The 27,148-nt window shown below is 45.2% G+C and overlaps 1 protein-coding gene across 2 annotated transcripts in view; it reads left to right on the forward strand.

Annotated features, from left to right (window-relative positions):
• The window catches only part of fam20a (FAM20A golgi associated secretory pathway pseudokinase), a 68,286-nt gene extending 41,144 nt beyond the window's left edge, over positions 1-27,142 (forward strand). Inside the window, exons 6-12 of one of the 2 annotated variants that reach the window (XM_078225607.1) lie at positions 968-1,060; positions 4,639-4,754; positions 6,570-6,750; positions 11,194-11,303; positions 15,884-15,965; positions 23,273-23,332; positions 24,389-25,892. In XM_078225607.1, the coding sequence (XP_078081733.1) occupies positions 968-1,060; positions 4,639-4,754; positions 6,570-6,750; positions 11,194-11,303; positions 15,884-15,965; positions 23,273-23,332; positions 24,389-24,650 (904 nt within the window). In that variant the 3' untranslated portion in view covers positions 24,651-25,892. Of the gene's footprint in view, positions 1-967; positions 1,061-4,638; positions 4,755-6,569; positions 6,751-11,193; positions 11,304-15,883; positions 15,966-23,272; positions 23,333-24,388 lie in introns of both variants that reach the window. The other variant, XM_078225606.1, reaches the window with a different exon arrangement.
• The last annotated feature ends 6 nt before the right edge of the window (positions 27,143-27,148 follow it).

Raw genomic sequence — 27,148 nt, forward strand, 5'->3', positions numbered from 1 at the left:
ACTGATAGCCAAGTTTCGCACACATGAGGATGGCCTAAACCGGGATCTTGGGTTTATGTCACACTATCAGTAACCCCCACAGCTTGCCTCCTGGACTTGCAGAATCTCACTGGCTGTCCTGTCTGGAGACAATACACATCTCTTTAACCTGTGCTTAATGCTCCCTCCACTCACATTGTCTGTATCTTTAAGACCTGGTTGGCTGTAGAGATTCGCATTCTAATCAGTATTCTGTAACTTGATTTTGTGTCTCTGTATGTCCTGTTTGAGAGCCGATATCCACTCCATCTGACGAAGGAGCAGCGCTCTGAAAGCTCATGGCATTTGCTACCAAATAAACCTGTTGGACTTTAACCTGGTGTTGTTAAAACTCTTACTGTGTTCACCCCAGTCCAACGCCGGCATCTCCACGTCCTTAAAATTTACCAGTGATTATGACAGCCTCCTTTAATTCTGGGTACATCCCTCTTTTTCTTCCTTACTTTAACAATCATACTTTCACTATACTTGCAAGGACATTTAATATCAATAGCATTTTCTTCTGCTCTACAATATCAATGTTGTATGTTGAGATCATCCATCTAGAAAGAAAAAAACACCCGCATGCTTATTTCACATTGTAACTCTGACCACCTAATATCACTTATTGGTGGGTTGGGGGGGTACAGGGGTGTTGTTATGGAGTACATATCTCTACATTCAAAACATATTGGTTCCAGATCAGTTACTGTAATAGCCTGGCAGTTAAGAGAAGGTATTCTCAATACACAGAGGTAGGCATCTTCTGGTAGCTGAGTACGCAACAGCCTGCAGGAAGCAAGGGGGTAACTGAGAAAGCATGCAGAGGAGAATTAAAGAAGATTTAAAGAGAGTACTGCGCGTGTATGTATGTAACTGATTGCCGATGCCCCTTTTTTATATGATGAATGGACCACACCACAAAAAATGTTCTATTCACTTTTTTCAGGCAAAAACGAGAAGAGGAGACTCCAGAAGACGTTTTTTATTTTGTTGACTTTCAACGGCATAATGCGGAAATAGCTGCTTTCCACCTGGACAGGTAAGGCCCTGATTTCATATAGTATAATGTGGAGATGCCAGCGTTGGAGTGGGGTGGGCACAGTAAGAAGTCTCACAACACCAGGTTAAAGTCCAACAGGCTTATTTGGTATCACGAGCTTTCGGAGCATTGCTCCTTCGTCAGATGAGTCCATTCACCTGATGAAGGAACAGCGCTCCGAAAGCTCGTGATACCAAATTAACCTTTCGGACTTTAACCTGGTGTTGTGAGACTTCTTACTGCATCTAGTGTAATGAATCCAATTTCATATTAAATCAATGTATGAAGAATTTTTAAGAACAGCAAGTTAGCAATGAGACGAATTATGCGCTGGATTTCAATGATTCTACAAACATCAGTAATAATAGCTCCCTGAGACTGGTTATCCAACACAATGAGATTGTTTGATAGTCCACTTATTTGTGTACTCATGTATTCATCTTAAATTCTTGTCAGTCTTTGTAAAGGCTCTGAAGTGTGTGAATTTTTGGTGGAGGGTTTTCGTAAAATATAATGCATGTTCAAACAATGTGGGCGAGACAGGCAAGGTCACATCTATTGTCTATTCATTGTCACTGTGATTGTCTGACAGAGCAGCTCACTCAGCCACTCCACAAGAGCAGTAAGAGAGTCAGCCTCATAGGGGTCCTGTGTAGGGCAAACCAAGTTGGCATGGCAGCATTTTAATGAACCACTGGGTTTTTAGAACAAGTATGGTGTTGTTAAAACTCTTACTGTGTTTACCCCAGTCCAACGCCGGCATCTCCACATCATTTTTAGAACAAGCCACTTGCATTCTTTGTTATTTATTTTTTCAGGTTATGGTCCACAAATGACCAGATTTATAGAAGGACCAGACACACTGGGTTTTTCAAGCCGTGTGATCTTGGGGAATAACATTTCTGCTATTCCTTCAGTGTGAATGCAAGACATGATTTTGTGTTTTTCACAGAGATTCTTGGCTGGATCAATGCTTCCACGCTGGCAGGATTGAAGAAGGGGCACATGAAACCCAGTGGCGCCATGCCTTCTGCCTACCTGCCCAGCTCCCCCTCATTTTACTAGCAACAGGGCTGGGGGTGGGGTGGTCAGTTTGTTGGCCGATTGAGGCCCCTCAAGCGGGTTTTAAGTTTAAGTTTATTTATTAGTGTCACAAGTAAGCACTTCAATGAAGATTCTGTGAAAATCCCCTTGTTGCCACACTCTGGCACCTGCTCGGGAACACTGATGGAGAATTTCAGCATGGTCAATGCTCCTAACCAGCACATCTTTCAGATTGTGGGAGGAAACCAGAGCACCCGGAGGAAACCCATGCAGACACTGGGAGAACGTGTAGACTCTGCACAGACAGTGACCTAAGCCGGGAATCGAACCCGAGTCCACTGCCACTTAATGCCTACTTAAGGGCCACATCCTACTACCAGTGGTGGGACAGTGCCACTCCAAGTACCCAACCCAGCAGTTTTCCCTGAAAGGGCTGCTGGCGGGGACTGGGTGTTCCCATCTTAATGAATCCTGTGGACCCATCGTAGGGCCCCCTCCCCCACAAAGTCTAACCTCATCCCTCCCTGCCCCATTCACCCCCCCAGATTCCCTCCCTTAGCCTACCTACTCCGACCCCCAAACTCTCCTTGCCACAACTTATCATGTGGTTTGATTACATTCTGCCCTGTAGAATTTGAAAAAAATCCGTCCCTATGGGTTATCAGCTGCACATCTGACTGGGAGGACAGAATGACGGTGTACCCACACTCCCCCAACACTATCTGTTTGTATCATTGATGTTATTCCTTTTACAGATGGGAGATCAGAGTCCATTTCTCATTCGAACAAAAGGGACTTTCTAGCTTTTAAAAGATAAATAAACTTTCCATCTCTGACAAGAGGTATTGCGACAAATCCATGCTGTTTCTGAGCACAGGAAGTTGCAGGCTTTGTATGAAAGTTTAATTGTGAAGGCTGTGCTCCCTGAATTTCTTTATAAATATTGTTATTGTAAAGATTACAGATGGCTCACATCCCACCAAATGTTTAAGCCTAAATACTATAATAAGGATCAACCACAAACCACTGAGAGCCAGTATAATCATATGTAACCTCTCTGGAGGGTGACATATCTATCTCTGAAAACAATTGGGTGGGGAAGGGATTTTATTTATAATTCACTTTTCGCTCCTAAAGCTGAACTGTGAAGAGGGAAATGTTTCAAACGAACGAGTTCACTAAAACTCACTATTTACTCTGTTCCACCTACCAAGTTACTCCTCCACAGAAGCAACACATTGCTATCCGGTTTACATCCCTCCCTATTCCCCCTCTCTCAGTGGGAAAAATGTTATACTTCAGGCTGAGTTCTCCTCTGACGGAATGTGTGTTTGGAGGAGGAAAGCAGGCCTTTCATTTCCTCCTTTGAAGATAGGAAATCCACAGTTGAAGCTGCTCCATCCAGCAGCCTTGCTGAGAACGGGCCCGTACTCTATACCCGAGGATCTGGGATTGGATTTATCCCTGTGGCTTCTGAGGTACAACACAACTGCGGCGGGAAAGAAATGCCACGTGGTGTGTAAAACAAGTGGCTGATCTGCTGCCGCCTGTTGTTTGTCCGTGCTGAAGTTACTTCTTATCCATCGCAAAGTTTTCATAACATCAAAAGGTCTTTAAATTGTGCAAATGGTCATTGTTTTGACAGTCACCCACAGACTGTACCCAACATAGACTCTTGTAAGAAATGGTGCAGTGATGGGACAGGGCTGGAGGCATTTTATTGAAGTTTGTTTGAGGCACTAATGTGGATAATAATGGGGAGTGGGAGAGGGGATTTCCACCGTCAATCGCTGCCATTAGCAGATCAAACTCTTCAGTGACATTGCTATAAGTAACAGGATGGACAGACAGAAGGGATAGTGGGCTAATTGCCTGGATGTATCTAGTGGTGTCCCACAAGGATCTGCGCTGGGGCTGCAACACTTCACCATATTAATTAATGACTTAGGAGATGGGGTAGAAAGCCACAGGTCCCAAGATTTCCAATAACACAAAGATAGATGGCACTGTAGATGAAAGAATAAAATTACAAACAGCAAATGGGCAAAACTCTGGCAAATTAATTTTCATGTCGACCGTGTGGGATCATCCAGTTTGGACCTAAAAAAAGACAGGACGTATTTTCTAAATGATGAAAAGCTATAAACGGAGGAGGTGCAAAGAGACTTGGGAGACTGCATAGACGGATTATTAAAAGGTCGTGGGCAGGTACAGAATGTAATCAAAAAAGTACAAATGGAATGCTGGCCTTTATTTTGAGAAGAGTAGAATTCAAGGAGATAGTCGGCATGCTTCAACAATACAAAGTCCTGGTGAGACCACACCTGGAGCACTGCGAGTCGTTCTGGGTACCACACACACACACACACACACACATTCACACACACACACACACACACCCACACCCACACATACAACCACACTCACACTCACACATACAACCACACTCACACCCACACTCACACACTTGTATCTGAAAACATAATCGTCAAATATATTATTCTTCGTTAATGAATTTACACTTTCTATTCAAGAATTCTTGATTTCCGGCGTGTTCCACCAGTGGCCGGCCGAAAGCTTAACCTAACTAAAGAAGTCCAAGACCTGACTAGAAATGAAGATTTAAAAGGCACCTTTTTCGTCTCACCAGGTAATGAAGAAAGAAGCTGAACTCTACAGAAACCTGTGCAGTTCAGAGCAGGATATTTATGCACCCCCACATGGCATTCCGAAAGCAACTTACTTTTATTTCAACAAGTAGAAGTTAAAAATATTTTAACCATCTTACCTTTGACTTTAGGATTCCGTTTTGAGGGCAGATCTTTATAATAGGTGAAAGCCTGGGTTTGTGTACAATCATTATTCAACATTGTAAACTTAAATGAATAACTCCTTTGGAAAATGATTAGGAAGATTCGGTCTGAGATGTCTACACATAGAAGTGGGTGGCACGGTGGCACAGTGGATAGCACTGCTGCCTCACAGCGTCAGGGACCCAGGTTCAATTCCGGCCTCGGGTGACCGCCTGTGTGGAGTTTGCACGTTCTCCCCGTGTCTGTGTGGGTTCTCTCTGAGTGCTCCGGTTTCCTCCCAAACTCCAAAGATATGCAGGTTAGGTGGATTGTCCATACTAAATTGGTGACGCTTAGTTTCAGAGGAATTAGCTGGGTAAATATGTAGGGTTATGGGGATAGGGCCTGGGTGGGATTGTTGTCGGTGCAGGCTTGACAGGCCGAATGGCCTCCTTTGGCACTGTATGAAATAACTTTCCACCGTCCTGTTCTTAATGTAATGCAAGATATTTGGTCCTCTGTTCTGACAATGTCTAACTTCAGTAGCAAGTTTTGTTGTGTTAAAATAGAGTCCAATTTCCACCTGGTTTTACCATGAATAAATCTTTGTGCTTGATTAATATTTAATTTGCTGTTTACATTTCATCTTCCTTCCATCATGTTGAGGTATTCACTACGGGAGGATTTGGAAAAATCCACTTGCAACCATCTATCATTTTAAATTTGGCCGCTTAACTCTTTAGGCAATCTAGTGTAATTTTTGATCCCTGGTCCTATTGATGGTTATAAGAACATACAAGATGCATAGAACAAGAATTTAATTTGACCCATCAAGCACTTCTTTCACATACCATGTACACTCTTTCCTGTGACTAATTTCGACACAGACACCAAACACAGCTCTCCCTCAGTGTCTCTTCTCTGCTAGTCAGTGCTGGCCAATGGTAATGGGAAAAATCTGCCGTTGCTTACCTGGTGTCAGGTTATTTTGCGAGTGGTTTATTCAGGTCAAACCAAGAGGTCTTGTGAAAATACGCCAGGGGAACTTTCCTGGGATATGCCACATGCGTGTCCATGGAAGTGAACGAAAATTGAGAATCCACACAGAGGGAAGTTCTTTACTCTCCCAGTGCCAAAAGCTACAGTTTTCTTAGTTTCTGTGGAACTTGTTGAAGTAAAAAAAAATGTCCGCCTCCCTTTTCTGTTGTGCATTCTTTGTTGGTCTGCCAAACCTCCATGTTAGTGCTCAAACCACTGGGGGTTAGAGATTAATATTCTAGATATTAGCTGTCAGCAAACCTGAAAGACTGTTAGAGCATTAAAAAAATCATACGCTCTCATTTTCTTTGAACACTTTTGTTTATTAATTATAGAAATATTAGAGATGGGCAAAAAAAGACTTTTGGGTGGAATTTTCCTGTCCATCCCACCACGGGAATTGCAGCGGTTGGGACAGGACCATGCTAAGGTCCATTGACCTCGGGCGGATTTTCTGGTCTTGGGGTGAGCGTGGCTGGAAGATCCCGCTCTCTGACTTACTGAGGTGATTGGAGGAAGGCTTTTGATGATCTCTGACTGGAGTTGGTGACCCTAATATTGTTAATTTTAAAAATAAGGTCTGCACATGGTCGACAACAAACACGATAAGCTTTGTTGTCTCTACTCTTTTGCAGAGAACAATGTGTGTCTTTTTGCGAGATGCCTGTACTCGTGTAAGACAGAGTATGCAGCCTGTGGGCGGCCTCACTTGCTGGAAGGGTCAATGTCTGCCTTTCTGCCTGACCTTTACCTTGCACAGCGAGAACTCGTCAAGAATCCGTGGAGCAGGTCCTACACGTTTGTGGGTAAAGAAGAGTAAGTGTTTGGATTTATATTTAGGGTGGTTCAAAGATTGTAAATGGGAAATGTGTCCCCAACTCACCGCATGTGTCTGGTACCATTTTTACGGAAGTGAAATTTGAGGCATGTGAAGCAGCGCACTTCATTAACATATTCAAATCAGGCTTCCAACCTGCAATGGGCGTCTGATTTAAAATGAACAGTGTGATGTTACTGTGCCTTTAAGATATATATGTATATCATGCTTCTTGTAAGGGGTATGTTTAGAATGCAGATCTGTTTTGCAGGGTAGCGACTTGTCTAGCAAAACCTTTTAGACCTGGAGTGCTTATTTTAAGCAGAGCTAAGGCCTTTGTGTTTACCTGGGTCTCCCCTGGGGATTTCAGTGTAGAGTTTTGATTAGGTTGATTGACAGGGACAGAGTTATCTGCTTAATGAGAGGAGCTAAGCCTCCAGGGAATAAATACTGTTTCAGTTTCATTTTAGAATAGAAGCAGTTGCTGCTCGGGCTGCCAGAAGAAAACGGGTGTCTCGCTGTCTCTCTCTCTTTCTCTCCCTCTCTCTCTCTCCAGAGGTGTTCTGGAAGCTCAAGGACTTAACTTAAGATGAGCAAGCAGACCTGTATTTTGCAACTAATTTTAAAGAAAAGTTTTAAGTCAATTAGAAGAATATTGCTTGAATTGGAACTCATAATGATAGGCTAGCAGGTTAGGTTAAGGCTTGTATCTTGTCATGTTTAAGCATTGTGCAACTGTTAAAGGTTAAGCTAATTAATTTGTTATAGTTAAACTGTGTTGTTAAATAAAGTTTGATTTTTGATAAAAGCTTTCCAGTTTGTCAGTAGAATCGCACCTGGATTGAAATATCAGATCCTCACACAATTGCCAAAATAGAAAATTGTTGGGGTCTCATCTGGCTTCATAACATACCTTGGGGTTTCTGATCTGGTAGCCTAACAACAGTGGTCCAGGACTTGAGAACACAGCAGTCAAAGTGAGGTAGAACTGTTGACACCACAGTACCTTTCACAGAACTCCTTGTGAGACAGAAGGAACAAGAATGCCTCTTAAGCAAACCTTCAGCTCCCCTGCTGTCTGCTGATCGCAGGTGGGATTCTCCGATCAGATCTGTTCTCTGTAGACTCTGTCTACACTTCCCACTGCCTCGGCAAAGCAGCCAGCATAATTAAGGACCCCACGCACCTTAATGCGGACATTCTCTCTTCCACTTTCTTCTGCCGGGAAGTCTGAGGTCACATACCAATTGACTCAAGAACTGCTTCTTCCCTGCTGCTGTCAGACTTTTGAATGGACTTACCTTGCATTAAGCTGATCTTTCTCTACACCCTAGCTATGACTGTAACACCACATTCTGCACTCTCTCATTTCCTTCTCTACGAACAGTATGCTTTGTCTGTATAGCGTGCAAGAAACAATACTTTGTCACATGTATTAACACACAGTGAAATAATAAATCAAATCAAATTCTTGCCCCGTTGCCAGCAGGAACAGAGAATTTGGTGCTATGCCAAAACTCCATTCACTGCAGCGACACTGCAGAACCCCTGCAGCAGACGAGGTCAGAGGTTTTTGGCTCACGTCTTTTCTCTCTTTCTCTCACTCCCTCCCTCTCTATGATTGCTGGTCTCCAACAACGACCCCCTCCCCCCCCCATCCCCCACCCCCATTCAGCCTCAAGCTCGGTTTCTCACCTTCCTGTGATGGACTCTTTGTTTCCCTCACTCCACCCCGCCAAACCCTGATCCCTCTCTCTCTCACTCACTCACTCTCTCTCCCACCTCCTCCAAATCCCCAGTCTGCTTCCTCTCTCTTTCATTCCCTCCCAAGATGGCTCCTTTTTTTTCTCCATTCCCCCAAGCTCCTTCCCATTTGTTGGGGAGTATATCCCTGTAACTGCTGTTGTTTATCCCATTCGGAAGCAGGCTTGGGATAGATAATAGCTCAGTGGGAATGTTGCTAGATTAGCAACCCAGAGGCCTTGAATGATGTACCAGAGAAATGAGTTCAAATCCCACCAAGACACCTGGGGAAGTTGAAATTCAATTCAGAACTCTTATCAATAACGATCATGGAACTACTGCATTGTTATAAAAACCCATCTGGTTTATTAATATCCTTCAGGGGACGAAACCTGCCATTCTTACCTGGACTGGCCTGCACGTGACTGCAGACCAATGGAAATGGGATTGACTCTTAACTGTTGAAGTTAGAAATACAGGTCCCTTTCAGAGTAAACCAGGACTCGCTTCATGGTGGATTGAGAGCAGGTGATTCTTGTTGAAGCTTGTATTTAAGAGCTGGGTTTTTCTCCAGTAGGGGGAAGGTTTCTGGCTCCCTCCTTCACCGGAGGCTAAGTCCACGTTGGTTAATTATGTTCTATTGCCCGGTTCCTGGCCTGCTTCTTCGCCAGCCGCTAAGTCCAGTTTGGTTAATGATGCTTGCAAGATCCGTTCAGGGTCGCACCTGTTCCCGTCATTCCCCGCCGTCCGCAGTGCTCTTCCGGGGCTCTGGCCGGGGAAAATCTGGTCCCTTACGCAAGGGGAAGGTTTCTGGACAGGGAGAAACCAGTGTTTGTAATGAATTATAGTATCACAATTAAAACAATCGTGAATAATCAGAATGTCTACTGCTGCTTCCTTCGGTAAATGGATTTTCACTGATTTAACATTAACTGTCCCTGAAATGGCCTAGCAAACTACAGAAAAGTCAGAGAGGTTTACAGCATGGAAACAGGCCCTTTGGCCCAACTTGTCCATGCCGCCTTTTTTTTTAAAACCCCTAAGCTAATCCCAATTGCCCGAGTTTGGCCCATATCCCTCTATACCCATCTTACCCATGTAACTGTCTAAACGCTTTTTAAAAGACAACATTGTACCTGCCTCTGCTACTACCTCTGGCAGCTTGTTCCAGACACTCACCATCCTCTGTGAGAAATAATTGCCCCTCTGGATACTTTTGTATCTCTCCCCTCTCACCTTACCTACACCACTACCTTCCCAAGGGTAATTAGAGATGAACAATGCATGCTGGTCTCACACCCCATAAGAACAATTTTTTTTAAAATCACACTTTTGATTTGGACAGGCGGAAAATAGAAGAAAAGAAAATACTGAACTCCTGGCATTGAGTTTGGTGAGATCTCCAGGTCGGTGGTGATGTTCACGAGGGGTCATAGGTTCAAGGTGAAGGGGGGGATGTTTAACACAGATATCAGAAGGACATATTTTACACAGAGGGTGGTGGGGGCCTGGAATGCGCTGCCAGGCAGGGTGGTGGAGGCGGACACACTGGGGATGTTTAAGACTTATCTGGATAGCCGTATGAACGGAGTGGGAATGGAGGGATGCAAAAGAATGGTCTAGTTTGGACCAGGGAGCGGCACGGGCTTGGAGGGCCGAAGGGCCTGTTCCTGTGCTGTATTGTTCTTTGTTCTTTGTTCTTGTTCTATCCTGCCTCGCTGGGATTCCCCCATGTGACTGTGCTCCCCGCTGCCCTCCCAATCAAGGTCACAGCTTCAGAGTTCTGATGGAGGTAGGGTGGTTTGCCTGGCACTGACGGGACATGAGCACTCAACCACTTCCACATGGCATCTCAGCTGGCAATTGAGAGGTGCTTATGGTGAAGATAACTGACACTACCTTGCGGGGATGAGCAGACACTGGGTAAATCCAGAATATTCTCACACATCCGGACGCCTGGACAGTCAGACCTGCAGCACCTTGGCAGGACATTCTTGGTTGTGGTCTCAGTTTTGGAAAGGTACACACCATAGGCAGACTCGAAAGGAAGAAAAGCGGCACGTAGGCACAGTGGTTAGCAATGCTGCCTCTCAGCGCCAGGGACCCCAGGTTCAATTCCGGCCTTGGGTCACTGTCTGTGTCGAGTCTGCACAATCTCCTCGTGTCTGCGTGGGTTTCCTCCCAGTGCTCCGGTTTTCTCCCACAGTCCAAAGATGTGCGTGTTAGGTTAGTTGGCCATGCTAAATTGACCCTAGTGTCAGGGGGATTTGCAGGGTAAATGTGTGAGGTTATGAGAATAGGGCCGGGTGGATTGTGGTTGGTGCGGGCTCAATGGGCCGAATGGCCTCCTTCTGCACTGTAGGGATTCTATGATTCTATGAAAAGCCAACTAATAACGGGATCAATAGAGGAGAGTCATGGAAACAGCAGCACTGGTTTCAGAAATAATACAATTGGTCTTGATGATGAAGGAGGAAAACTGTATCAGCAATTGGAAAATTCAGAAACAACTCATCTGACCCATGTAGTCAAAATGATAAATATTAGACAAAGCTGAACTGCCTTCAAGCAACAGTTAGTTGAGTAAACAATGCTTAATGCACTAGCAGGTATGTTGACATTATGATATGCCCTTAATGTTATCATGATTGGGGGCTTTCACCACACGTCTAATCTCTTGCTGTTTTGTCTTCCTGCAGGTGGGAAATCAACCCAAAGTATTGTGAAAAGATTAAACGTACCCCTCCTTACAACACAGGTAGCAGACTGCTGAATGTTATCGATATGGCCATATTTGATTTTCTAACAGGTAAAACTTCAAAGGAAAGTAATTTCCTCATTGACTTCTGACTGTTCCAACAATAGCATTCTTAATGTAGCGTAACGTTCTTAGATGTTTCTCAGGAGCCACAGGATACTAGGGCAGCTGGCCAAAAACCTACCTGCCTCGAGGCAGGAGAGGGAAGAGGCAGAAATGTTTCCACTAATGCAACACCATTTGACTATAATTCCCTGTGGAGGATTGGCTAGGCCATCCTCGGTGCCTCAACTTGGTAAAGCTGGTGCTGAGAACTGTCTCCATGTAGATATGAAGGATTAAATACCACCACACCCACCTATCCCAAAATCTGTTACACCATCACACCTCTGAAATCACAACACGTAACCATGCCAGGAAGGTCCTTTATGCATTCTGCAGTCTGTGGTGAGTTAGCTCAGAGATTGCTACAAAGATGTGCGGGTTAGGTTGATTGGCCATGCTAAAATTGCCCCTTAGTATCCTGAGATGCGTAGGTTAGAGGGATTAGTGGGTAAATATGTAGGGATATGGGGGTAGGGTCTGGGTGGGATTGTGGTCGGTGCAGACTCGATGGGCCGAATGGCTTCTTTCTATACTGTAGGGTTTCTATGGTTCTATGAACTAACCCACAGTGCTCTTGGATTAAGAAGCTGAAAGTTGGCTTTAAGGCCAAATTTTATTTGGTCACGCCATAAGACTATAATATATAGGAGCAGAATTAGGCCATTCAGCCCATCGAGTCTGCTCTGCCGTTCAATCATGGCTGATAAGTTTCTCAACGCCATAACCTTTGATCCCCTTACCAATCAAAACTGTACCTATCTCTGCCTTAAATACATTTAATGACCTGGCCTCCACAACCTTCTGTGTCAATGAATTCCATCGGTTCACACCCTCTGGCTGAAGAAATTCCTCATCTCGGTTCTGAAGGGTCGTCCCTTTACTCTGAGGCAGTGCCCTCGGATCCTAGTCTTGTCTACTAAAGAAAACATCTTTCCCATGTCCACTCTATCCAGGCCTTTCAATATTCTGTAAGTTTTAATGAGATCCCCCTTCATCCTTCTAAACTCCATTGAGTACGGACCCAGAGTCCTCAAACGCTCCTCATACATCAAACTTTTCATTCCTGAGATCATTCTCGTGAACCTCCTCTAGACGCTCTCCAGTGCCAGCACATCCTGATTTGGCCATAGGGCCCAGAATTGCTCACAATATTCCAAATGTGGTCTGACCAGAGCCTCTTGTTGCTTTATACATTGAGGGTATTGAGCAAAGGCAAAATGGGATCAACTGTGTTACACTCGATTAGCCCGACAATACTCTAATATTAAGATTGGCCATGTTTGACCGGGGGCATCTGGCATCTGTAGGATACTGCCTCCCAGCACATGCAGGACAGGATAAGAGAAAGGGTAAAGGAAAATCAAAGTCCTATCTCCATATAACAAATACTACATTTCAATACAAACAGAAGTCACTTTAAAATGAGCCACAAAAATCATGTGCAGCACAACAGGTAGGCATCACATTATAATGCAACAAATAATGACAGTAACACGAGATATCCAAAACCAATCACAAATAATGGACTCCCGCAGAGGGAACACAGTGCAGGAAAGTCTGTCGGATTGATCCTTTTTTTGATTAAGCTGTATGTCTGCGGTACTCCAACTAATTAGACATCAGCTCCGAAATTGAACCCAGTTCCTTAAGATGTAAGGTATTTTCTTGTGGGTCTGTTGAAGTGATTGGAAGTAAATTGAATGGTGTCTTGGTGCCACACACATTGATTCCTCCTATGCAGTCCCGTGCTCCTTGTTTAGTTTGCTCAGGAAGAGAAGAAAGTATTTGAGAGGGATTGGAGTCAGCCTGCTGAGTGGCCCCCAGCTGCCAGACATTATGTACTGCTGATGGAGCCAATTCAGCAGCTCCCATAAGCCAAGATAAATGTCATCTGGAACCACAATGAATGCTACGTCTTGAGGTTACTCCTTTTCAGTCCTATAGCCTGAATAAACAGTATGCACAGTAACAATTTGATATGTTTTCCAACTGGAAACAACAAAAACACTTGAAGCAATTATATGAGTACAAGGAACCCAGGAATGTTATTTCAATTCGTAATTACGTTAGATTAAAATAAAAAAAGCATAAATTCATTTTTACATCGTTGCACAAGAACTAGTTCCTGCAATATTCAGAGGATTGACTCATTGCTTCACTTTATAATTCAGAAAAAGAACTGTTTGCTGCCATTGTATTACCACCATCCCACTCATCACCCTTATTCCACTCCTCCATTCTTAGCCCTAACCTCTTGAACTGCCCTCTCTAGATTATGGTTTGATGGCTGCTTTTCTTGTCCAAAGCACCTTGAGACAGTAGCCTGAACAATCGCGCAGTCGGAGAGGCTCTCTGTCTTAGTGAAAATAGCTCCTGAGGCCTGGATCCAGAGGCCTTGCCCCCAAACACGGTCCTCACCATTTTTGCAGAGTTGGTGGTGAGAAAAGGGCGTTGCTCGCACTTTACACATCCGTGATTCATGGAAGCAACTTTCACATTTTAAGTCCAACTGTCTTCAGGCGAATCTTATTTGGCTAGTGGGATTTCCAAAACACCACTTGTGCACCCCAGACCTGGTAGAAGAAAATTATTTGGAGAGATAGGGTACGCTTTTGGATATGGTCCAAGGACACTACAAAATGGCACTGTCAAGGCATTTAAGCCTCCTGCTCTTCAAATATTTGAAAAAAAATCTGCAGTCTTTTTTAATGTTCTTGCTATTTCATTCTGTTTGTAAAATAAATCCGAGGGTTAGCATTATAGGATGACCAATTTCACTACCTATCATTATTACTGTCAGTTCATAGTGTGACTGACAGCTCCAAGTGCTTATAAAGGCATTGAAGTGAATACAATTGCTTGCTTTTTAAAAATTATTTTACAGGATTTGGGCATCACTGGCTAGGTCAGCAGTTATTACCCATCCATGATTGCCTTTGAGAAGGTGGTTAGAAAGGGAGTACCAAGGGATGTTATTAAGGATTAAGCATTTGAAGAAAATTAAGTGCAGTGAATGCATTTGTATCAATCGGTGATTTTTAAACTAGTCAGTTCATCAAAGGACACTTAAGAACTTTATTTAATTTCAGCATGGGTCCTGAGGTATGCCCATGGTGGATACTTGATGAGTTGGCCTGGAGGCTGTAAGGGCATAGGTTGGTGGCACTAAGTTGGTATAGGGGCTATAAAGTGCCTTACGGAGTAGGTAGAGGGGCATAGGTTGACATGTACGATATGAGGGGCCTTGGGGTGTGAGCATGGGGAGTGTGTGGGGATGAGGGAGTGTGTGGGGATGAGGGAGTGTGTGGGGATGAGGGAGTGTGTGGGGATGAGGGAGTGTGTGGGGATGAGGGAGTGTGTGGGGATGAGGGAGTGTGTGGGGATGAGGGAGTGTGTGGGGATGAGGGAGTGTGTGGGGATGAGGGAGTGTGTGGGGATGAGGGAGTGTGTGGGGATGAGGGAGTGTGTGAGCATGGGGAGTGTGTGAGCATGGGGAGTGTGTGGGGATGGGGAGTGTGTGGGGATGGGGAGTGTGTGGGGATGGGGAGTGTGTGGGGATGGGGAGTGTGTGGGGATGGGGAGTGTGTGGGGATGGGGCGTGTGTGGGGATGGGGCGTGTGTGGGGATGGGGCGTGTGTGGGGATGGGGCGTGTGTGGGGATGGGGCGTGTGTGGGGATGGGGCGTGTGTGGGGATGGGGCGTGTGTGGGGATGGGGCGTGTGTGGGGATGGGGCGTGTGTGGGGATGGGGCGTGTGTGGGGATGGGGAGTGTGTGGGGATGGGGAGTGTGTGGGGATGGGGAGTGTGTGGGGATGGGGAGTGTGTGGGGATGGGGAGTGTGTGGGGATGGGGAGTGTGTGGGGATGGGGAGTGTGTGGGGATGGGGAGTGTGTGGGGATGGGGAGTGTGTGGGGATGGGGAGTGTGTGGGGATGGGGAGTGTGTGAGCGGGCAGTGTCACAGGGCCTCTTTTATTTTGTTTCATTCGTTTTTTCACAGCTGGGACAAACTCCACAGCAGTGAGATGGACCTTCGTGCCCAGCCTACCTCCATGCTTGGCAACCCCTGTGCCTCCTCCACACCATTTCCAGTGCCACCCACCACAACTCCCATTTCAACTAGCACCCCCCCCCCCGAATGAAAATTGGAAATTCCAGGGCACTTTTTCCGGGTTGGATTTGTAGAGCCGGGAATTATCCCGACTCTGCGTTCCTGACCCACGAGTGAAAATTCAGACTATTTTCTTTCCAGTGACTGAAGTAAGCTCCTGAAGGTTTTAAATGCATTTAATGAGATCACTGGATAGACAGTGCCAGGAAATGTAGTGGATCCAGGAAAGATACAATGATTAATATTCACAATTAATTACATTTTATTCGGATCATGAATTGCCAAGCTCATTAAGAACTACAGCAGCCAACTGTACTCGACTAAGAGTGAATTTTAAAATAGAGAATCATTCAATGTGAAACCAGGCCTCGTGAAATTTTCAGCTGCTAATTCCAATGTTTCTAAATTTATTTACAGGAAATATGGATCGACATCACTTTGAGGTTTTCACCAAGTTTGGGAAAGATGGTTTTATCATCCACTTTGACAATGCCAGAGGGTAACAGATTTGTACAGTTTATACATAGTGTTGCTAACATTATGAATGCAGAACAAATATTAATAACTTTTCTTTTAAGTGGCACAGTGCTGCCTCACAGTACCAGGGACCCGGGTTCGATTCCCGGCTCGGGTCACTGTCTGTGCAGAGTCTGCGCATTCTCATTCTCCCCGTGTCTACACGGGTTTCCTCCGGGTGCTCTGGTTTCTTCCCACAGTCCGAAAGACTGGTTAGGTTCCTTTGATGAGGAGATGCCGGCGTTGGACTGGGGTAAACACAGTAAGAGTTATAACAACACCAGGTTAAAGTCCAACAGATTTATTTGGTAGCAAATGCCATTAGCTTTCGGAGCGCTGCTCCTTCGTCAGATGGAGTGGATATCTGCAGATATCTCCGAAAGCTAATGGCATTTGCTACCAAATAAACCTGTTGGACTTTAACCTGGTGTTGTTAAAACTCTTACTAGGTTCCTTTGGCCATGCTAAATTCTGCCTCCGTGTACAGGTGCCGGAATGTGATGACGAGGGGATTTTCACAGAAACTTCATTGCGGTGTTAACTCAAGCCTATTTGTGACACTAATAAATATACTTAAACTTTATTTTAAGATTTTGATTTCTTTGGTGGTATAAACCCATACAGAATAGGATGAGAGTGTGAGACTACAATCAGGCTTCTTATTGTCACCTCATCCTCATCCATTGCGATTCATTCCTTTCAGTTGAATGGATGTTCCTGTTTAACAAACAGCTCATACAACATGTCAGAACATTCTCAATCCATGGAATAATCAGCATTTATACTTGCTGAACTCAGGAAGCGTTCCGTGGCTCGCGATCATATCCTGACAAACCAAATCCAAAATCAAAACATACAAGGGTGTGTTCAAGTCTGTGTTCAGGTCAAAATTCAGGAACTCCCTCCCTACCAGGACTGTGGGTGTACCTATATTGCAGCAGTTCAAAAAGACAGCTCACCACCACCTTCTCGAGGGCAATTAGGAATGAGTAATAAATGCTAGCCTGGGCAGCAATGCCCACCTCCCTCAAATGAATAAAGAAAACAGAAGCCAAGAGAAAAATTCTGCACTTGTTGGAAATCAAACATATTAACAGTAGGTCAGGAAGCATTTGTGGTGGAGAGAGAAAGTGAGTTAACGTTTCAGGTTAATCACTTTTCATAAGTTGGAAATGTCTCATGTTTGAAGTGAGTGAAGAGGCTACGAAAGAAGTTGGGATGGGGGTGGTGCAAAAACAAGAACAAAAGGGAAAATGTCTGTGATAGGGTGGGAGGCACCAGAGGTTAATTGGCAAAAAGGATGATAGTAATGGAACAAGCAAAGAAATAAAAGGTGTGTCCAGAGGAGGTGTTCTGTTGCTGCCAGAGTGACAACAGAAGACCAGGAGGTTTCTCGGAAATTCTCCCCCATTCTGTTCTATATTGGCAGTCACCATTTCCCATATTTTTCTTTTATTCATTCGTGGGACATGGGCGTCACTGGTTGGCCAGCATTTATTGCCCATCCCTAGTTGCCGTTGAGAAGGTGGTGGTGAGCTGCCTTCTTGAATCACGATGTGGAGATGCTGGCGTTGGACTGGGGTAAACACAGTAAGAAGTTTAACAACACCAGGTTAAAGTCCAACAGGTTTATTTGGTAGCAAAAGCCACACAAGCTTTCGGAGCTCCAAGCCTGAAGAAGGGGCTTGGAGCTCCGAAAGCTTGTGTGGCTTTTGCTACCAAATAAACCTGTTGGACTTTAACCTGGTGTTGTTAAACATCTTCTTGAATCACTGCAGTCCACCTGCTGCGGGTTGACCCACAATGCCATTCGGGAGGGAATTCCAGGATGTTGACCCAGCGACTGCAAAGGAATGGTGACATATTTCTAAGTCAGGATGGTGAGTGGCTTGGAGGGGAATTTACCGCTGGTGGTGTTCCCATGTATCTGCTGCCCTTGGCCTTCTAGATGGAAGTGGTTGTGGGTTTGGAAGGTGCTTCCTAAGGATCTTTGGTGAATTGCTATATATTTCTTATATTCCCATTTTACTGAATCCTGCCCAAATATGAACTGATTTTATAATAGTTCAAATTCTGTGGAAACTCCATTTCAATAATGGCGTATTTGGCCAAGAGGAGAAATGTTCTGATTCGTGTGTTATGACAACTAACCACGTTCTTTCTGCTCCTCTTTGGATTCAGATTGTAAAAGGAATGATTTCAGTTGTTTAATTTCTTACCATATGCAGCAAAGGGCGGAAGGGTAGGAACATCTGCTCCAGCTGTGAACTGCAGATTAGCACTGGGAATTTTAAAAAAATATTCAAGATGGTCTAAGTGCAGAGGAAGCACAAAGCTGGAGCCCTACTCATTGATAAAGCGGCTATAACTACGCAGTAGGAAACATTTTAGAAATGTTATTGCCAGTGCACCGTTAAAGGCCGCTTCCTTGTTTTGACCATTATTGTGGCAGCTGTTCTCTTCCTCCAGCGGAAGATGGGTTTTCCCTGCTGATTTCTGACAGCTAACCTCAGGTGTAGGGGAGGATTGGAAATTGGCAGGCTTGGCAAGGAGCCGGTATCTGCAGTCGTTTTGACGTTGCACTTTGGAAATAATTTTCTCAAGAATATGAAAGGGAAGTTGTCGTAGTACAAAGGCTGTTGGTGAGCGGGATTGCAAACAACATAGGCAGGGAATGGTGAGAAATCCCAGTCCAGTCTGAACCGAACACCCCCCGGCAGTCTTAGTGGTTAGAAGTAAGTCTACAGAATATTAAGGTGATATGAAGTCAGCAGTCCACTGTCACCATTTCCAAAAGGTGTGTATGAAATGAGAAGGCAGCCTGTCTGGAGTTATAACTAGTCTGGGCTAGCTTTCTAATGTACTAGAAGTGATTTTTGTGGTGAGAATCCAGTGCATATGTTTCTTTAATGTGCAGAAGAGACAAAAAGTATTTCAGACTCTGTGGAAAAACCTGCCACTTGGAGATGCAAAGCTGGCAAAGCTTTGCAAATTTCCATCATCTCCAGAGAACCTATTGTTACTGGATTTTAGTTTTAGCTTAATTTAATAGTGTCACAAGTCGGCTTACATTAACACTGCAATAAAGTCACTGTGAAAATCCCCGAGTCGCCACACTCCAGCACCTGTTTGGGTTCACTGAGGGAGAATGTGGCATGGCCAATGCACCTAACTAGCATGTCTTTCGAACTGTAGGAGGAAACCTGAGCACCCGGAGGAAACCCACACAGACAACGAACGAAGAAAATTACAGCACAGGAACAGGCCCTTCGGCCCTTCAAGCCTGCACCAACCATGTTGCCCGATTTGAACTAACACCAGCTAGCCTTCTGGGGACCATATCCCTCTATTCCCATCATATTCATGTATTTATCCAGACACCCCTTAAAACTCACTATTGTATCTGCCTCCCCCGCCAACGAGTTCCAGGCACCCACCACCCTCTGGGTAAAAAAACTTGCCTCGTACATCTCCTTTAAACCTTGCCCCTCACACCTTAAGCCTATGCCCCCTAGTAATTGACTCTTCCACCCTGGGAAAAAGCTTCTGACTATCCATTCTGTCCATGCCCCTCATAATCTTGTAGACCTCTATCAGGTCGCCCCTCAACCTCCATTGTTCCAGTGAGAACAAACCAAGTTTCTCCAACCTCTCCTCATAGCTAATGCCTTCCATACCAGGCAACATCCTGGTAAATCTTTTCTGTACCCTCTTCAAAGTCTCCACATCCTTCTGGTAGTGTGGCGACCAGAATTGAACACTATATTCCAAGTGCGGCCTAACTAAGGTTCCATAAAGCTGCAAGATGACTTGCCAATTTTTAAACTCAATGCCCCGGCCGATGAAGGCAAGCATGCCGCATGCCTTCTTGACTACCTTCTGCACCTGCGTAGCCACCTTCAGTGACCTGTGTACCGGTACACCCAGATTCCTCTGCCTATCAATGCTCTTAAGGGTTCTGCCATTTACTGCATATTTCCTGTCTGTATTAGACCTTCCAAAATGCATTACCTCACATTTGTCCAGATTAAACTCCATCTGCCATCTCTCCGCCCAAGCCTCCAACCGATCTACAACCTGCAGTATCCTTTGATGGTCCTCATCGCTACCCGCAAATCCACCAACCTTTGTGTCGTCCGCAAACTTACTAATCAAACCAGTTATATTTTCCTCTAAATCATTTATATATATATATATTATGAACAGCAAAGGGCCCAGCACTGATCCCTGAGGAACGACACTTGTCACAGCCCTCCATTCAGAAACACACCCTTCCACTGCTACCCTCTGTCTTCTTTGACCGAGTAAGAAGTCTCACAACACCAAGTTAAAGTCCAACAGGTTTATTTGGTAGCAAAAACCACTAGCTTTCGAAGCGCTGCTCCTTCATCAGGTGAGTGGGATTTCAGTTCACAAACAGGGCATATAAAGACACAAACTCAATTTACAAAATAATGGTTGGAATGCGAGTCTTTACAGGTAATCAAGTCTTAAAGGTACAGACAATGTGAGTGGAGAGAGGGTTAAGCACAGGCTAAAGAGATGTGATTTGTCTCCAGCCAGGACAGTTAGTGAGATTTTGCAAGCCCAGGCAAGTCATGGGGGTTACAGATAGTGTGACATAAACCCAAGATCCCGGTTGAGGCCGTCCTCATGTGTGCGGAACTTGGCTATCAGTCTCTGCTCAACGACTCTGCGCTGTCGTGTGTCATGAAGGCTGCCTTGGAGAACGCTTACCCGAAGATCAGAGGCCGAATGCCCGTGACCGCAGAAGTATTCTCCAACAGGAAGAGAACACTCTTGCCTGGCGATTATCGAGCGGTGTTCATTCATCCGTTGTCGTAGCGTCTGCATGGTCTCCCCAATGTACCATGCCTCGGGACATCCTTTCCTGCAGCGTATCAGGCAGACAACGTTGGCCCAGTTCCATTCCACCATCAGACTCACCATGGACTACTCTCTGGAATCGGTTGCATTCTTGGACACACGCATCTCCATCAAGGACGGTCACCTCAGCACTTCACTGTACCGCAAGTCCACAGATAACCTCACAATACTCCACTTCTCCAGCTTCCACCCTAAACACGTTAAGGAAGCCATCCCCTACAGATCCTGTATACACAGGATCTGCTCAGATGAAGAAGATCACAACAGACACCTCCAGACGCTGAAAGATGCCCTCATAAGAACAGGATATGGCGCCCAACTCATTGATCGACAGTTCCAACGCGCCACAGCAAAAAACCGCACCGACCTCCTCAGAAGACAAACACGGGACACGGTGGACAGAGTACCCTTCGTCGTCCAGTATTTCCCCAGAGTGGAGAAACTACGACATCTTCTCCAGAGCCTTCAACATGTTATTGATGAAGACGAACATTTCGCCAAGGCCATCCCCACACCCCCACTTCTTGCCTTCAAACAACCGCACAACCTCAAACAGACCATTGTCCGCAGCAAACTACCCAGCCTTCAGGAGAACAGTGACCACGACACCACACAACCCTGCCACAGCAACCTCTGCAAGACATGCTGGATCATTGACACGGAGGCCATCATCTCACGTGAGAACACCATCCACCAGGTACATGGTACATACACTTGCAACTCGGCCAACGTTGTCTCCCTGATATGCTGCAGGAAAGGATGTCCCGAAGCATGGTACATTGGGGAGATCATGCAGACTCTACAACAATGGATGAATGAACACCGCTCGACAATCAGCAGGCAAGAGAGTTCTCTTCCTGTTGGGGAACACTTCAGCGATCACGGGCATTCGGTCTCCGATCTTCGGGTAAGCGTTCTCCAAGGCGGCCTTCATGACACACGAGAGCCAAGTTCCACATACATGAGGACGGCCTCAACTGGGATCTTGGGTTCATGTCACACTATCTGTAACTTCCATGACTTGCCTGGGCTTGCAAAATCTCACTAACTGTCCTGGCTGGAGACAATACACATCTCTTTAACCCTCTCTCCACTCACATTGTCTGTACCTTTAAGACTTGATTACCTGTAAAGACTCGCATTCCAACCATTATTTTGTAAATTGAGTTTGTGTCTTTATATGCCCTGTTTGTGAACTGAAATCCCACTCACCTGATGAAGGAGCAGCACTTCGAAAGCTAGTGGCTTTTGCTACCAAATAAACCTGTTGGACTTTAACCTGGTGTTGTGAGACTTCTTACCCAGTCGAACGCCGGCATCTCTACATAGGATCATAGAACCCTACAGTGCAGAAAGAGGCCATTCGGCCCATCGAGTCTGCACCGACCACAATCCCACCCAGGTCCTACCCCCATATCCCTACATATTTTATCCACTAATCCCTCTAACCTACGCATCTCAGGAAACTAAGGGGCAATTTTATCATGGCCAATCAACCTAACCCGCACATCATGGCTTCTATGACCGAGTAAGAGTTTTAACAACACCAGGTTAAAGTCCAACAGGTTTATTTGGTAGCAAATGCCATTAGCTTTCGGAGCGCTGCTCCTTCGTCAGATGGACCACCTGGCCAGACATGGGGAGAATGTGCAGACTCTGCGCAGTCAGTGAACCAAGCTGGCAATCAAACCCAGGTTCCTTGCACGCTAACCACTGTGCCACCCCTGAGTTGTGGCTTCTGTAATGATCTCAGAACAGCCAACATAGCAATAGCAACGTGTATTTTTTTTATAATGTAGAAAGTGGCACTTCTGATCGAAAAATATGTCATGCTCAATGTTTCTGCCCCTGTCCAAGGTGACTGGTTCAGCTTTGATCATTGTTTTAGATACCAGTGAAATTTCCACGGCCTTCAGTTTCAGTCATTGGTTTATCATCCTTGTCATTTCTTGCTTTTGCTCATATTAACAGAAAATTTGGTAAGTCACAGTAAACCCAAGCTAAAATCACGTCACTCATTTATAGTGAAATTTATAGACTTTTTTTTGCGAATTCTGCCCTGCTGCGAACAACAGTTGCTGTTGTCACTTCTTTGCTGTGACAGACTTACTTTGTCATTATTTCTACAATGACATCTTGACATTTATACAGCATCTTAGCATCGTGAAATAGCCCACTTTAACCAAGCTTTTTGCCAGCTATCCCAGTAATGTTTGCTGTTGCTCAGTGTCAAATTTTGGTTGATAATGGTCTAAGGGATGCATTGCAGGATTACCTGGGAGTCCCATACAGACATTAGGTATACCAACTTTGATTACATTTCTGTTTGTACTTCATCCTGATATGCACATCTGAATGACAATGCTCTCTTGCCAACCTCAACAATTTCTTTCTTTTTCTTAGGTTTGGGAAGCATTCACACGATGAACTCTCCATCCTTGCCCCCCTGATTCAGTGCTGCAGGTAATCCCACACTGTCAGCATGGCATCAAATAGATGAAGAGAAATGGGTTCAAAATTATTTATTTATTTTATTCATCTCACAAGTAGGCTTACATTGTCATTGCAGTGACGTTACTGTGAAAATCCTCTGGTTGCCACACTCTGGCGCCTGTCCAGGTTCACTGAAGGACAATTTAGCATGGCCAGTGCACCTAACCAGCATGTCTTTTGGACTGTGGGAAGAAACCGGAGCACCCGGAGGAAACCCACACAGACAAGGGGAGAACATGCAGACTCCACATAGACAGTGACCCAGGCTGGGAATCAAAACTGGGTCCCTACAACAGCAGTGCTAACCACTGTGCCACATTAGTCAGTGTTGTGCCTGTGTCTCAGTCCTAAAATGAGTATGAAACCATGCCAATTTAGCAGTGAGACCATCTGTGCAGGTAATGGTCCCGCTGCTCATTTTTTTACCCTGTGTATGCTGATGAAGCACGAGGACGAATTGAATTTTTAAAAGATCTTCAGCAATGATTAAAATCTGAAGGAGAGAGGGGCCGCAAACTCTTGTAACATTTGCATTTTCAGTGCCAGAGAGGTTGACGGCTGTAATTAGGACTTATCACCCTGTTAAAAATTCATTTACACTTGAAGGGATTAGCCCTAACTTTTTCTGGCATGTTTAGTAGATAATGAGTGAGTGGATACAGCGACACTGTAGTCTCTATATGTGCTTAGAATGCCAAATCTCTCAGTGAGGCATCCAGGTAGTGAAGTTTGTATAGGAGCTGGAAAACCCAGACAGAAACTTCCAGATTGCTGCACAGATACCTTGGGGCGGGATCTCCCAGCCACGCTCGCCCCCAAACCATAAAATCCTGCCCGAGGTCAACGGACCTTTCCATTTTCCGCCCCTGCCCATTACAATTCCCGTGGCGGGCGGGCGGGATGGGAAAATTCCCCGCCAGAAGTTGCTGTCCGACTTGCTCCTTAACTGTAACTATTCTTAATGCATAATCCAGTCCAATGTGCTTTCAGCTGGAGATCCTAATGGTTGTACTGTCTACTTTATAGAATAAAGAAGTCAACACTCTTGCGTTTGGAGCTATTATCACAGCCGGATTATCGACTGAGCGACATTATGCGGGAGTCCTTGCTTCACGACGCTCTCAGTCCAGTTTTGACAGAGCCTCATTTGCTTGCATTAGACAGGCGGCTGCAGACCACCCTGCAGGCAGTCCGGAAATGTTTGCAACAACATGGAGATGCCGATGTAATTGAGGATGATGTGGGCGATGAGTTTGACTTCATAAACAGCAGTGTGCCGACCAGGTAACTGGCCATTTGCTCCCTCTCCGAACCCAAAGGAGAGAAAACGGCGAGGACAGAAAGAACTTCCCCTTGCATTTAAAAAGAACACCCTCTGTTGAAGTGTTAGATATAACTTTTGTTTCTTGTGCCACCCTCAACTATTTCGGAAAATGCACTACTGTTGACTGATTCTTAGCAATGTTTTAAAACAGCACAGTTTTACCCATCTCAGTAGCCTGGCTCCCCAGTCGTTCAGACTTATGAGGTGTGGAGCTTTCTTGAAACTACTTGATTTTGCTGCTCAAGTCTGACGGGTTCATTTCTTGTCTGAGCCAATAGATGGAGCACCAGCTCATCAGATGAATACTGTACCAGGAGAGGGTGAAGAAATCACCCTGTTCATCTCATCTTGCTTTGAGACCTTCTCCTATTTCGAGGTGTGACGCTGGCACTTCAACAGGGAAGTCCACAGCTGAATTTCAGTGCCTACCTAGTGCAATATTATATATATATATATGGGGCTATCGCACTTTGTTAATTACAAACATATAAATGGGATCTTGGCTCAAGTTCTGTTTTTTGCTTTGCAGTGATGAAAATTTATTGGAAACCAGATAGCCCTTAAACCGTAACGGGGTCAACTTTGGTTGTTGGGCATTCGACCAATGCGGTGTGCATGCCAGGCGCTGGATCCTTCTGGCAGGAGGCCCAGTCCATTTTTATGGCAGGTATTCAACAATATGCTGCCAGTGAGCTGCTTGCTCTGTCTCAGAGGTCAGCACAACAGTGGGCACAATTGACCAGCAGGTTAACAAATGAAATGCCCACTTCACCTTTAACATTACAACGGGCCCGCCATGCATGATTGGACCCTAATTTGCATCAATTAATGGTGTTCCCACCTGACACGGTCCGGTGTTTGGGCCACTCTGTGGAGGTCCAAGTTAAAATGCTAGGGGAGCAGAAGGGGCAGTTGGTTGACCCTCTGCCATCTTAGCTCTGCGAACGCCACTCTGCCATTGGATGGTGGGAGTTAAATTCATCCCTAATTCTTCCACATCAGAACAGACAAATGAATGGGAAAACAGAATGGCTGCTTTATAAGTCAGAGGGCGGGATTTTACGACCTCCCTCGGGTGAGATCATAAAATCCTGCCTGAGGCCAACGGAGATTTCCTTGCTCGCCCTGGTTTCAAATGCCAGTATGCATCCTAGAAAGTTATGAACACTCATGTAGAACAAAATTGGCCTGTCCCATTCATAACCAGCCAGGTGACGACACTAATTGAGGTTTCTACTTCTCAGGCAGTACACTAGTGTCAAAAAATAGTCATCTCCACTTAATACTGACAACTCCATTTTTTTTTGTCTGTAAATTGTCACTTTGCTGTGTCATTTCTGGGGCTTCACTCAAATTATCAAACACTTCAAATTTTGTTCAGCACATAAATGATTTACAATTGTGAAAGGATAGACAATGACTCGGAATTTCACCCGGGAATCAGGAGGAAAACTCTCCGATGGTTGGAGTCATGCCTGGCACAAAGGGAAGATGGTTGTGGTTATTGGTGGTCAGTCATCTCAGTTCCAGGACATTACTGCTGGAGTTCACCAGGGTCGTGTCCTAGGCTCAACCATCATCAGCTGTTTCATCAGAAGCTCAGAAGTGGAATGTTCACTGATGATTGCAGAATGTTCAGTATCATTCATGACTCCTCAGATCCTGAAGCAGTTCATGTCCAAATGCAGCAAGTCCTGGGACAATATCGAGGCTTGGACTCAGAAGTGGCAAGTAACATGGGTGCCACACAAGTACCAGACAATGACCATATATAACAAGACAGAATCTAACCACCACCCCTTGACATTCAATGGCATTACCATAATTAAATTCCCTACTATAACACATTCTGAGGGTCACAAATAACCAAAAGCTGACCTGCACCAGCCATAAAAAAATACTGTGGCTTCAAGAGCAGGTCAAAGGCTAGAAATCCTGCAGTGAGTAACTCAGCTCCCCAAAGCCTGTCCATCATCTACAAGGAGTGTAACGGAATACTCTCCACATGCCTGGATGGGTGCAGCTCCAACAACATTCAAGAAGCTCTATACCATCCAGGACAAAGCAGCCCATTTGATTGACACCCCATCCACCAACATTCACTTTGTCCACCACCAATGCACAGTGGCAGCCACGTGTACCATCTACAAGATGCATTGCAGGAACTCAAGGTTTCTTAGATAGCACCTTCCAAACCCATGACTAGAAGAACAAGAGTAGCAGATACCTGGGAACACCACCACCTGGAGGTTCCCTTCCAAGTCCTCACCTGATTTGGAAATATATCGCGTTCCTTCACAGTCACTGGATCAAAATCCTGGCACTCCCTCCATGGGTGCACCTACACCACTGGGACTGCAGTGGTTCAAGAAGGCAGCTCACTAGCAGCTTCTGAAAGGCAACTAAGGATGGTCAATAAATACTGGCCTAGCCAGCAATGCCCACATCTCGTAAATTAATTT

This window comes from Mustelus asterias, chromosome 12 (genome assembly GCF_964213995.1).
Source record: "Mustelus asterias chromosome 12, sMusAst1.hap1.1, whole genome shotgun sequence".
Classification (NCBI taxonomy): domain Eukaryota; kingdom Metazoa; phylum Chordata; class Chondrichthyes; order Carcharhiniformes; family Triakidae; genus Mustelus; species Mustelus asterias.